Genomic DNA, 13,856 nt, shown 5'->3' on the forward strand with positions numbered 1-13,856 from the left:
CAAAGCTCTGAATTGTGCCTCAGAAAGATTTCCTATCTGCTGCTTCGTTAGATATTTGCTGACTGGTCAGCTGTGTCACCTGGATCTCTATCATGATCTGTGCCATCATGACAGCTTTGTGTTTACCTTTGCTTCCTGGGCAGGGCTGTCATACCTCCTATGCTACAGGGGGCAGAGCCCCGTGCACTCGTCACTACCGGGTGACCCTTCTCACCACACTGTCGCGTTTCCTGTGGGGGTTGGGGCCCAAGATGGATTCCGGCTGTTGACTGTCCGCTAAGAGACCAGGAGAGCCTCCTCCTCTGTCCCCACCCCCTCTAGTCCTCACAGTCCAAGGCAATGGGGGTCTGCCTTCCCTGGCATTGGAATCGCAAGCTGATGGGTCTGGTCTGCAGCTGGGGGTGCTCCCCAGGTACCTCTTGCCTCCCCTTAGATATGGGTGTCTGTGCCTACTGCCGTCCTGCTGCCGTTGACAGCACAGCTTGACCTCTCCTCCCCAGCTTCACCCCTTCTACCTGTGTGGACGAGCACGACTTCTTTATAAGTTCATACATTGGACTTCCATTTATTTTCTGGAACTTCTGGTTATTTCTGGTTTTGCGGTAGTTGTATTCCTTCTTAGTAGTGGAGGGAGACAGAGTGTGTCAGTCTAGGCCTCTATCTTGGATGGAAGTCTGACAATATTTTTTGATCTGTATACTAATTACTGGTCTGTAGCTTTCAGTTTTTTGATAAGTTTAATCACATTACTAGCATATTTCCAGAAGGCTTTGTAAGTACTAGGGATCCTGCATAAGACTCATATACATTCTCAGTATTTTAATTTTTTAAATATTTTATTGATTTTAGAGAGGAAGGGAGAGAGAAACATTGATTTATTGTTCCACCTATTCATGCTTTCATTGGTTGATTCTTGTATGTGCCTTGACCAGGGATTAAACCTACAACATTGGTGTATCGGGGCAATGCTCTAACCAACTGAAATAACTGGCTAGGTCCTCACAATTTTGCGTGAAATGACTATTAAAAAGTAATGAATTTTCAGACTTCCAGACAAGATGGAGGCCTAGACAGACATGCCAGATCTCCCAACACAGCTAAGAAGGAATACAACTACCTCAAAACTAGAGAAAACCAGAAGTTCCAGAGAATCGAGCTGCATGGAAGTCCAACAAACATATAAAGAAGAAATACTCATCCAGACAGGTAGAAGGGGCAGAAAGGATGCGGTGTGGTGGTGGCAGCAGCGGCCACCAGACCAGACCGCACAGCTCATGGACTCAGCGATGGGGAAAATAAAGCCTCATTGCTTCTGACTGTGCAAAGGAGTGGGGGTTGAGATGGAGGAAGAAACTGTTGGTTTCTCAGCAGAGTCTGCTTGTTTAAAAAGCCCCCACAGTCCTAGAACGTCTGTAGACCCACACACTCTGGGAACAATGGCCGGGACAACAGCTAGAGAGGCACCAGTCCCATGTGGAAGTGGGAGAAGTGCTTAGAAAAAGGGCGAGTGCTGAGCAAGTGGCATTGTTCCCTCTCAGACCCCTCCCCCCGCCACAGCACCACAACCTGGTGAAATGGGTCGCCCATACTGATAAATACCTAAGGCTCTGCCCCTTACAATGTAACAGGTGCGAAAGCTCTACCTTAGACACAGAGGCAAACAAATACAGGAGTCTGTCCAGTTGAGGAGACAGAGAAGTATGGGGCAAACAGGGAATGGATCAAGGTTCCAGTGAGAGAATTAAGAGATGAGGAGATAGCCAACTTACAGATGTAGAGTTCAAAACAGTGGTGCTAAAGATGCTCACAGGCTTTACAGATATGCTTAAGTATGGCAAACGCATAGGGAAGAAGTGAGGGCTATACTAAATGAAACGAAGGAAAATACATACAAAACCAATGGTGAAGGGAAGGAAACTGGGTTCAAGTAAATGATTTGGAACATAAGGAAGAAAAAAAGTCAACCGGTACAGAATGAGAACACTAGAACTGAAAAACATGAGGAAAGGCATAGGAACCTCTGGGACAATTTTAAACATGCCAACATCTGAATCATAGAGATGCCAGAAGGAGAAGAGGAAGAGCAAGAAATTGAAAGCGTATGTGAAAAAATAATGAAGGAAAACTTCCCAAAATTGGTGAAGGAAACAGACATACAAGTCCAGGAAGCACAGAGAGTCCCAAACAAGCTAGACCCAAAGAGGACCACACCAAGACACATCATAATTAAATGCCAAAGGTTCAAGATAAAGAGAGAATCTTAAGAGCAGCAAGAGAAAAGCAGAGCATTACCTACAAAGGGGTACCTATAAGGCTATCAGCTGATTTCTCAAAAGAAACTTTGCAGGCAAGAAGGGACTGGGAAGAGGTATTCAAGGTGATGAAAAGAAGGGCCCACAACCAAGATTACTCTATCCAGAAAAACTATCATTTGGAATGGAAGGGCAGATAAAGTGCTTCCCAGACAAGGTTAAAGCTAAAGGAGTTCACCATCACCAAGCCATTATTATATGAAATGTCAAAGGGACTTACTTAAGAAGAAGATCAAAATTATGAACATTAGAATGACAACAAACTCACAACTATCAATAACTGAATCTAAAAAATAAAAATAAAATCCAACCTAGCAAACCATAATAGGAAGAGAATCATAGGTATGGGGATCCCTTTGGAGGGTTATTAGCTGGGAGGGGGAAGGGAGAGAAACGGGGAAATGGTGCAGGGATTAAGAAGCATAATTGGTTGGTACAAAATATATGGGGAAGTTAAGAATAACATAGGAAAGGGTGAAGCTAAAGAACTTCCATGCACGACCCATGGACATGAACTAAGGGGGTGTGGAATTGTTGGAGGAAAGGGAGGTACTGGATGGAGAAGAGCAAAGGGAATAAAAATTGGGACTACTGTAACAACACAATCAATAAAATATACTTTAAAAAAACTACTGAATTTTCAAATTAAAATATTGGTAAACCAAATTTGAAAAAAATTGGCCATCTGTGATAAAAAAATGAAAAGTTATGTCCACTTCTCTGTTCTAACTTAAAATAAAAAACAAAACCTTTCTCCCTGAATTTTAAGTAGTCAATCCCTAGGGAAAAAGATACCAAGTAAGTTATCCTTTTATTTTAGTTTTGATTTGTTTTCTTTGGGAAAGAGAGAGAGCTGAAGAAATGCAAACCAAAAGAGGCCCTCAGGAAGCATCTGGCAGCTGGCCAACAAAGTGTGAGAGGCCTTTGAAAGTCATCAAATTGATATAAGCTCAGCATGCATTCTGAGTGTCGACCATGTATTATGTTCTTTGTGCTTCAGATACACTGTCTCATCCAACTCTCAGGTCCACCTCAGATTTTTCTTTTTTAAAAAAATTTTGTAAATATTGTACAAATTTTAATAGCTTAAATTGTATATACAGCCAAATAAAAACTTGCATTAACAACTGGTAGAGCTGGTGCCACAGGATCAGTCAGCCAGGCTCCTTTTTTTGGCTCAGGCTGTAGATTTTAATGGTCTGGAATCTCCAGAAGTGAGGGTTTATTTATATAAGCCAACATTGTCTGTGGACACATTGCTATTAAACTATTAGGAAGATATACCTATATTACATATGAAGAAATTGAGCCCCTGAATGGTTAAGTACCCTGCCTTAGGTCAGAGACCAAGTAGGAGCACCAAAGCTCTGAACCCTGTTTTAGCCAGTCTGATGCTGCGGAAGGGGTGGAAACTCAGGCTGTTGGCCCTTGTGACAGGACAAGTGTGAAGGTTCATTGGCTAGGGGTGGGATGGGATGGCAGGGGGAACAGGCCAGCACTTTCCTGCCTGCAAACCCCCACCCAGCCTTGATAGCAGTTCAGCAAGCTGGGAATCATGGCCCTGTGCTGGACTGCCAAGAGCTTCAGATGACCCCCTTGTGGGCTGCAGCTAATCACTTCAGATTCCTGGAGCTGGAAACCCAATGAGGCCCAACTCTTGTCTGGAATGCAGCAGAGGTAAGTGGGCACTCTACCTCATCACGGGTAGAAAGAATGAACCCAGGGACTGACACAGACATGCTGTGCCCTTGTGCCCAGCACTGCATTTGGGACTGAAGACTTCTAGGGCCCATGCCAGTCATCCATATTCTTCGTAGCCTCTACCAAGCCTGGTCTGGCCTACAGCAAAGGCTTGAGAATATTTGCAGCAGTGAGTCTGAGGACCAAAGAAGGAAGGTGCCCAATGAGTCTGTGCTGTGCTACCCTCCCCTAAACTTGGTTGGGCTGTTGCTTTCACCAGAGGGGCAGTCAACAACCTCCAGAATTTAAATAGCTAAGTCCAAGTCCACTTCAGATTTTTCATGTAGGGGAAAAAATAGTAATGTGAATGAAAGGGGAAAGAATAGATTAGGAAGGAAAATATTTTCCTGGATTAAATTGTCCCTTTTCTGTTATTAGATAAATTATACAATTGATTATTAGAATTTATAGTTTTACATTTACTCACGATTCTGTAAAGTAGGCAGGTCAGGACAAGTATCACCACATAAAGTTTTTAAAGACTAAGAGAATGTACAGTTGAGCCTTGAACAATGTGAGTCCATGCAGTTCATACTTGGTTGTTTAAGGATCAACCATACTCAGGTGTTTCTTCAGTTCTTATCTATAAAATTTCCCTAAATGAATATAAATATTTGCATTTACCTTCGAAATTCTCTATAATGAAGTTTTCTTTCTCCTCTTTTTCCAAAGAAATGTATCTGAAGGGTTGTGTTAACTTCAAGTTCTTTCACTTTTGGTTCCTATAAGAAATATTACAGAAATTTCAAGGAATTATAACCAAGAACAAAAATAGTTTCTGTAGCCTGGAATTCTCAGGACGATATCCAAGAAAGACTCTTGTAAAAACAACAAAGGTGGAAAAGAGAGAGGCAGCCATTCTGTCTGTCTGTTACTTTGCATAACAATATTCTATAATCATCTTTGCTTAAGCAAGAGAAAAAAAGGAGGGATACAATACTCAAAACTCTTAAGGTGGACTTCAGCAGTAAACAAAATTTTAGAAACGTTCAAATGTTTGATCCAGCAATTGAATTTCTGAGAAGTTACCCCTCAGATACACTCACATACATATAAAATGAAATAATTACAGAACTAACTGTAGCATTATTTGTAATATCAAAGATGGGATATACTTAAACATCTTTCAAAAGAAGAATGGTTACATAAATTGCTATAGCCATGCAACAAAGTACTATGGAGCCATTTAAAAAGAATAAGATACTCATATATTAAGGAAATACAGGAGAGTGTGAAGCAATGCATAGTATGTATGCTACTGCTTGTATAAAAATGGGAAAAAGATACGTAGATATATTTAGTTATTTATATATATGCTTATATATACATAAAATAGCTCTGGAAGATTATACAGGAAACTGATAAGCACACATTGCTCAGGGAGAAGTGCTAACTAGGAGGAAAATTCTACCCTATATACATACACTGTAAACATTTTGAAGTCTATACCATGTCAATGGAGCACAATTTACTTAAAATATTTAGGAAATAATAAACTACTGATAATTTTTCCAAGTATTTGGGTATATTTATTTGAACAAATAAAATAGATATGCTAATATAATATCATCTGTTTGGAAATGTTTACTTTGTCTGCACATACCTGAAATTCTGTTTCATTAGTTATTGTCTTCAAGTCATCCTGTTTACTTATGATTTTCTGCAGCTAAAAGATGGCAAACATGATTTAGATGTGTGTTTACTGGATTTTTCAAAACAACCTATAAAAAAGATGCTACATTTTTGTTATAAAATATATACTAGATATCTTTAAAATATTAACTGAAATTCTTATACTATAACTCCTAATGTTACATTTTCTCCCCCTCAGATCATGTAAGAATCAGAGGAGACATAGATATGCAGATATCAACATTCCTATTATTACAATTTGGATAATTTTTTTCTCCTAAAGAAAGCCAGCTTAATATAGGACAAAAGTAGGTTTACAGTTGTAATGCAGATAAATAATACAATAATTAATAAATAATATAAGAATAAACTCTTTGTTTTGCATACTTATAACTGTAAAGCCACTTTTTTCCACCACTGTATATTCTAAGGGCATCACTCTATAAAAACTTCATAATTACTCTTATTCTTCAAGAGAAATTTTATTCATAATTTTCTGTATTACTGAGAGTTTATGGCCACATTTTCAAGTGAATAACTCCTAAAAAGCTACTTATATCATATAAATGTTGTTCCTTTTCCCTTTATGCACTTATAAAGCATTAAAGTAATTTAAAGACCTATATTTCAACCAATTATAAATTGGTAATAATACCCTGAGACTGAGTACATTAAAAAACCTACCTTTCAGAGTCATTTGTACCAATCCTCAGTTGGAGAGCAAATTAAAAAAAAAAGTTTTTAAAAAATTAAATGTAGACAAAATCTCAAACTAAATCAATTAGGAAATAAAACTTCACCCATTTTTTTCTAAGCTATTTCTTTGTTAACAATTTAAAAATTGTTGCAGCTAAATTTCAAAATAATCACCTCAAATTTGGCCCCTTCTACTATGTTTATTTTAGGCAAGTGTTCACCTCTAGTTCTCTAAATCCCTGAAGTTTTTCAACATACCCCTTCTTTGGGGAAAAAAAGTTGAAAAGCTTTATTTTTTATTTATTCTTTATCTTTTAAGTTGACAATCAAATATTATAACATCAAGTTGAATATCAAACATTTCTCCCTAATGGTTTCATCTCCTTTTCATTCCTAATATTGGTAATAAATATCCTTCTTTTTTAAACTAAAGTATAATTGACTTACAATATTGTATGTATTAGTTTCAGGTGTGCAACATGATTAAACATATATACACATTACAACGTGATCAACATAATGTCTAGTTACCTACTATCATCAAAGAAAGTTGTTACAGCATTACTGACTACATTCTCTATGCTGTTTGTTAGTTCCTCGTAACTTATTTTGTAGCAGGAAGTTTGTATTCCTTAATTCCCTTTACATATTTGCCCATCTCCCCACTCTTGTCCTTGTGGCAACCAACAGTTTGTCCTCTGTATTGATGAGTCGGCTCTGTTTTGTTTGTTTGCTCATTTGTTTTATTTTTTAGATGCTACTTATAAGTGAAATCATATGGCATTCGTTTTTCTCTGACTTATTCATTTAGCATGATACCTTTCAGGTCCCTCCATGTTGTCACAAATGGCAAGATTTCATTCTTTTTTTCTGGCTATTTAAAAATATTCCACTGTATGTACATGTACCATCTTTAAAATTATTTATTTATTTATTTTTAGAAAGAGGGGAAGTGATGAAGAGAGGGAAAGAAATACCAATGTGCTAGAGAAACAATTGATTGGTTGTCTTTCACATGCCCCCCACTCAGGGACCTGGCCTGCAACCCAGGCATATGCCCTGACTAGGAATCAAACCATGACCTTTCAGTTTGTGGGACAATGCCCAACACTTAGGTTGCTTCCACATCTTGACTACTGTAAATAATGCAGCAGTGAACACAGGGATGATGCATACATCTTTTTGAATTAGTGTTCTAGATTTCTTCATATAAATACCCCAAAATTGCCGGGTTGTATGATAGTTCTATTTTTAGTTCTTGGAAGTGCCTCCACACTGTTTTTCAAAGTGGCTGCACCAATCTACAATCCCACCAAAAGTTCACAAGGGTTCAATTTCTCATGTATATAACAATTAAAAAAATAAAAAATAGATGCTATTCATAAAATGGTTATAAATTTTTATAGAAAATTCAATTTATTTTTTTATCATAAGACATTTAATATAGTTGTCATCATCTTTACATAGTCATTGCCAAATTGTTACAAATAAAAGATAGCAAATAGGATTAGTTTACTGAAATAATAATTTTTAGGAGGCTTATTATAACACTGGCTTATTCTAACATGGTGTGGCATTTAGAACAAGAGCCTATCCTGAAGTCTGTCAAATGAATTTAGTGCCAGATAAAGCTTGTTATGTCTGAGTTTTCCCTAAAACATTTCAGTTTGGACTCGGAGATGGTTATAGCAGGTTCTAGTGTACTATGAAGATTATGGTACTGTATAGTTAGTTCTGCGGTAATGGATCCATTTGAAAAATAATAAACTTTTTATCCAGGTATGCTTTCATGCCAGAAGGTCTCTCTGGTCTACTAAGACACTTTCTAAAGTAGCTGTACATGATGTGGATTCAAGATAACAACGTACTAGGTACCCATTATGGGACCAAAGTTCTGTTCTAAGTAGTGGGAATATAGTGTTTAAGGACAGATAATGTCCTTGCTCTCCCTGAACTCATACGTTCTAATGGGTGACAGATAAAAAACAAGTGAACAATGAATAAGAAATTTTAGATAATATTGAGCGCTATGACTACAATAAAATAAAAGAAAGCAAGGGTAACAGGAATGCTGGGGAGAGGTTGCTGGTGAGATAGGCTTATTCTGGCCCTGGCTAGTATGGACCAGTGGGTTGAGCATCGTTCCACAAACTGAAGGGTTGCCTGTTCAATTCCTGGTCAGGGCACATGCCTGGATTGTGGGTCAGGACCCCAGTTGGAGGCATGCAGGAAGTAACCAAGCAATGTTTCTTTCACAAATCAATGTTCTTCCCATTCTCATTCCCTTCCCCTCTCTTAAAAAAATAAATAAAATCTTTTTAAAAAGGTAGGCTTATTCTGGGTAATCCTTTTTGCAGACATGACATTTGGGCTGAGATCTGAACGAAAGCTACCAAGGCACGGGAAAAGGATAATTTAGGTAGACAGGAAAAAGCTAAGTTTCTGCTAGAAACAGGGGTGCTCTGTTAGACAAAGAACAAGAAGGTAAACTGGTTAGACACAAGTGGTAAAAGAAGCAGGAGGACACATTCACCAAATACAAATTCTCAATGTCTATAAAAGTAGTGTCACATTGACTAAATTTACATGGATCCACAATGTCAATTTCAGGCTGAAAATAAAGAAAAGTATGTAAGGTTGATTTAACTTATTTTTGTTTGCAGATCATGAAGTTTAAATTGTGACACAAAAACACTATTCCAAAATCAAGAAGAAAAAATTCTACTAAAGGGTTTTGTATTTATTGAAAAATAGCTCTAGGAGGTGTATTCCACATGGCAGAATTTAACACTGCTATATGAAAAGCACAGTCCTTCCCACCAGGATGGAACAATGTAAAATAAAGGATCACCAAGGAGAAATCTGCACTAGTAAAGAGACCTGTCATTAGTCTATTGTTTAAAGAAACTATACTAAAACCCTGGTAGTCATCCCAAAGAAGCCAGTACATCACTTCAAAAGTAAATATTAAATTGATTAATTATTACAGGCTCTGATCACTGCTGGTGTTATTATTTTAGGTATATTTTATTGATTATGCTATTACAGTTGTCCCAATTTTCCTCCCCCTTTACCCTCCTCTGACCGGTACCTCCCATCCCTCCAGCAATCCACTCCCCTTAGTTCATATCCATGGGTCATGCATATATGTTCTCTGGCTTCTCCATTTACTTTATTATTCTTAACATTTCCTTGTCTATTTTGTACCTACCAGTTACACTTCTTGATCCCTGCACCATTCCCCCCCCCCGCATTCTACTCCTTCCCTTCACTGCTGATAACCCTCCATATCATCGCCATATCGATGGTTCTGCTCTTGTTCTAGTTGTTTGCTTAGTTTGTTTTTTAGATTCATTTGTTAATAGTTTTGAGTTTGTTGTGATTTTACTGTTCATAGTTTTGAACTTTTTCTTAAGCGTGTCCCTTTAATATTTCATACAATAAGGCTTCATCACGAATTCCTTTAGCTTTACCTGGTCTGGGAAGCACTTTACCTGTCCTTTCGTTCTCAATGATAGCTTTGCTGGATAGAGTAATCTTGGTTGTAGGTCCTTGCTTTTCATCACTTTGAATATTTCTTGCCAGTCTCTTCTTGCCTGCAGTTTCTTTTGAGAAATCAGCTGATAGTCTAATAGGTACCCCTTTGTAGGTAACCCTCTTCTCTCTTGCTGCTTTTAATATTCTCTCTTTATCCTTAATCTTAGCATTTTAATTATGATGTGTCTTGGCGTGGTCCTTCCTGGGTCTAGTTTGTTTGGGACTCTGTGCTTCCTGGACCTTTATGTCTATTTCCTTCATGAAATTTGGAAAGTTTTCCTTCATTATATTTTTCACATAATTTTTCAATTTCTTGCTCTTCCTCTTCTCCTTCTGGCACCCCTATGATTCGGATGTTGTCACAATTAAAGTTATCCCAGAGGTTTGTAAGTTTCTCCCCTATTTTTCAATTCTCTTTTCCTTCTTCTGTACTGGTTGACTTTTTATTTCTTCCTTATGTTCCAATTTGTTGATTTAAACCCTGGTTTCCTTTCCTTCACTACTAGTTTTGTGTGGATTTTCCTTCATTTCACTTAGTATAGCCTTCATTTCTTCCCACTCCTGCTTAATTTTTTTCTGTCAACTCTGTGAGCATCTCTATCACCAGATCTTTAAATTGCGCCATCTGTTAGGTTTGCTATCTCTTCATCTCTTAGGTTCGCTAGTTCCATGTTGCTTAGTTCTCCCAGTGGAACCTTGATCTGCCCCCACTTTTGGGCCATACTTCTCTGTCTCCTCATCTTGACAGCTTTCTGTGTTTGCTTCTGTGATTTAGGCAGAGCCGTTGCACCTGTTATAAGAGGCAGAGCCTTACGTATTCATTAGTGCCAGTGACCCCTTTCACCACGCTGTGGCACTGTATGTGAAAGAGGGGTCTGAGAGGGAGCAGCGCTGGTTGTCGCTCCTATTCCAGGCACTTCTCCCCCTTCCCATACTAAGCCAGGTGCCTCCTTTGAGGAACCGGTAGTTTATTCCTCCACTCCAACCCCCACTGGCTTTCACAGTAAGAAGCAATGAGGCTCTGTTTTCCCTGGCACTGGAACAGCACTGCATGGTGTGGTTTGGGTCAGGGATCGGTCTGGCCTGCAGCTGGAATTGCTTCCCAGTTTTAAAATCTATGATTTTGCTTTTGGACACAGCTACAGTCCCTGTGCTGCTGCCGCTGTCACCAGCCCTGTTGCCATTGACAAGCTCAGCCCCTGCTGCTAGTCTCTCCATCCCAGCTCTGCCTCTCTTATCTTTCTGGCTGAATAGTTCTTCTTCATTTTTTAAAGTATATTTTATTGATTATGTTGTTACAACAGTCCCAATTTTTTCCCCTTTGCTCTCCTCCACCCACTACTCCTCTTCCCTCCAGCAATCCCACCCCCCTTGATTCATGTCCATGGGTCATGCATATGAGTTCTTTGACTTCATCCTTTCCTATATTATTCTTAACTCCCCCCTGTATATTATGTACCAACTAATTATGCTTCTGATTCCCTGCATTTCCCCATTCCTCCCCCTTCCACCTCCCAGCTGATAACCCTCCAAATGGATCCCCATACCTATGATTCTGTTCCTATTCTGATCTGCTTAGATTTTGTTTTTATAGATTCAGTTGTTGATAGTTGTGAGTTTGTTGTCATTTTAATGTTGATAGTTTTTAATCTTCTTTTCCTTAAATAAATCCCTATAACATTTCATATAAGAAAGGCTTGGTGGACACAGAGGCAAATAAACACAGAAACAAGTCAAGATGAGAAGACAGAGAAGTATGGCCCAAATGGGGGAAACAGATCAAGGTTCCAGTGAGAGAACTAAGCGACAAAGAGATAGTCAACCTAACAAACGAGGAGATAGCCAACCTAACAGACGCAGAGTTCAAAACACGGGTGATGAAGATGCTCACAGGCTTGACAGATATGCTTAAATATGGCAAACACATAAGGGTAAGAAGTGAAGGCTATGCTAAATAAAACGAAGGAAAATCCACACAAAACCAACAATAAAGGGAAGGAAACCAGGTTTCAAATCAATGATTGGGAACATAGGGAAGAAAAAAACAGTGAACCAGTACAGAATAAGGAAACAAGAATTGAAAAAATGAGGAGAGGCTTAGGAACCTCTGGGACAAATTTAAATGTGCCAACATCCGAACCATAGGGGTGCCAGAAGGAGAAGAGAAAGAGCAAGAAATTGAAAACTTATATGAGAAAATTATGAGGGAAACCTCCCCAAATTTGACAAAGGAAATAAGACATACATGTCCAGGAAGCACAGAGCCCTAAACAAGCTAGACCCAAAAAGGACCACACCAAGACACATCATAATTAAAATGCCAAAGGTTAAAGATAAAGAGAGAATCTTAAAAGCAGCAAGAGAAAAGCAGAGTGTACCTACAAAGGGGTGCCTATAACACTATCAGCTGATTTCTCAAAAGACACTTTGTAGGCAAGAAGGGACTGATGAGAAGCATTCAAGGTGATGAAAAGCAAGGACTTACAACCAAGATTACTCTACCCAGCAAAGCTATCATTTAGAATAGAAGGGTAGATAAAGTACTTCCCTGACAAGGTAAAGCTAAAGGAGTCCATCATCGCCAAGCTATTATTATAATGCAATGTCAAAGGGGCTTACTTAAAAAAAAATCAAAATTATAAACATTAAAATGACAACAAACTCACAACTATCAACAACTGAATCAAAAAAAATAAAAACAAAATCCAACTAAGAAAACGAGAATAGGAACAGAATCATAGGTATGGGGATCCATTTGGAGGGTTATCAGGTGGGTTGGGGAAGAGGGAGAAATGGGGAAATGGTGCAGAGATTAAGAAGCATAATTGGTTGGTACACAACAGACAGGGTGAAGTTAAGAATAACATAGGAAAGGGTAAAGACAAAGAACTTATATGCACGACCCATGGACATGAACTAAGGGGGGTGGGATTGCTGGAGGGAAGAGGGGTACTGGGCAGAGGGAGCAAAGGGGAAAACAAATTGGGAATACTGTAACAAGATAATCAATAAAATACACATAAAAAATGGCTTGGTGATGAAGAACTCCTTTAGATTTATCTTGTCTTCAAAGCACTTCATCTGCCCTTCCATTGTAAATGATAGCTTTGATAGGTAATCTTGGTTGCAGGTCCTTGATTTTCATCACATTGAATACTGCTTGCCATCCCCTTTTTGCCTGCACAGTTTCTTTTGAGAAATCAGCTGACAGCCTTATAAGCACTCCTTTGTAGGTAACTCTGCTTTTCTCTGGCTGCTTTTAACATTTTCACTTTATCTTTAACCTTTGGCATTTTAATTATGATATGTCTTGGTGTGGTCCTCTTTGGGTCCAGCTTGTTTGGGACTCTGTGCTTCTTGGATTTCTTTGTCTATTTCCTTCGCCAAATTTGGGAAGTTTTCCTTCATTATTTTTTTACATAACTTTCAATTTCTTGCTCTTCCTCTTCTTCTTCTGGCACCCCCATGATTCTTACGTTGGCACGTTTAAAGCTGTCCTCGAGGTTCCTATGCCTCACCTTATTTTTTTCAATTCTTGTTTCCTCATTCTGTACTGGTTGACTGTTTTTTTCTTCCTTTATGCTCTAAATCATTCATTTGAACCCCAGTTTCCTTCCCTTCACCATTAGTTTTGTGTAAATTTTCCTTCATTTAGCAGCCTTCACTTCTTTCTTTATACATTTGCCATACTTAAGCATATCTGTCAAGCCTGTGAGCATCTTCATCAGCAGTGTTTGGAATTCTGCATCTGTTAGGTGGCTATCTCCTCATCTGCTAGGTTGGCTATCTTCTTGTCTTGTAGTTCTCCCATTGGAACCTTGATCTGTTCCCTTCTTTTGGGCCATACTTCTGTCTCATCAACTGAACAGGCTCCTTTGTTTGTTTGCCTTTGTGTCTTAGGTAGAGCTGTTGCAACTGTTACATTGTGAGTGATGGAGC

General features: G+C 38.7%; 1 protein-coding gene across 5 annotated transcripts in view; it reads right to left on the reverse strand.

Moving 5' to 3' along the window:
• Positions 1-13,856, reverse strand: part of MICU2 (mitochondrial calcium uptake 2) — a 184,215-nt gene that overhangs the window by 33,136 nt on the left and 137,223 nt on the right. For 4 of the 5 annotated variants that reach the window (XM_090273922.1, XM_090273920.1, XM_090273923.1 and 1 more), the window contains 2 exons: positions 5,656-5,718; positions 4,677-4,774 (listed from right to left, as the gene is read on the reverse strand). In XM_090273922.1, coding sequence (XP_090130048.1) covers positions 4,677-4,774; positions 5,656-5,718 — 161 coding nt within the window. The remainder of the gene's footprint in view (positions 1-4,676; positions 4,775-5,655; positions 5,719-13,856) is intronic. The other variant, XM_090273921.1, reaches the window with a different exon arrangement.

Source organism: Furipterus horrens, unplaced genomic scaffold (assembly GCF_987537825.1).
Source record: "Furipterus horrens unplaced genomic scaffold, mFurHor1.1.pri manual_scaffold_4, whole genome shotgun sequence".
NCBI lineage: Eukaryota > Metazoa > Chordata > Mammalia > Chiroptera > Furipteridae > Furipterus > Furipterus horrens.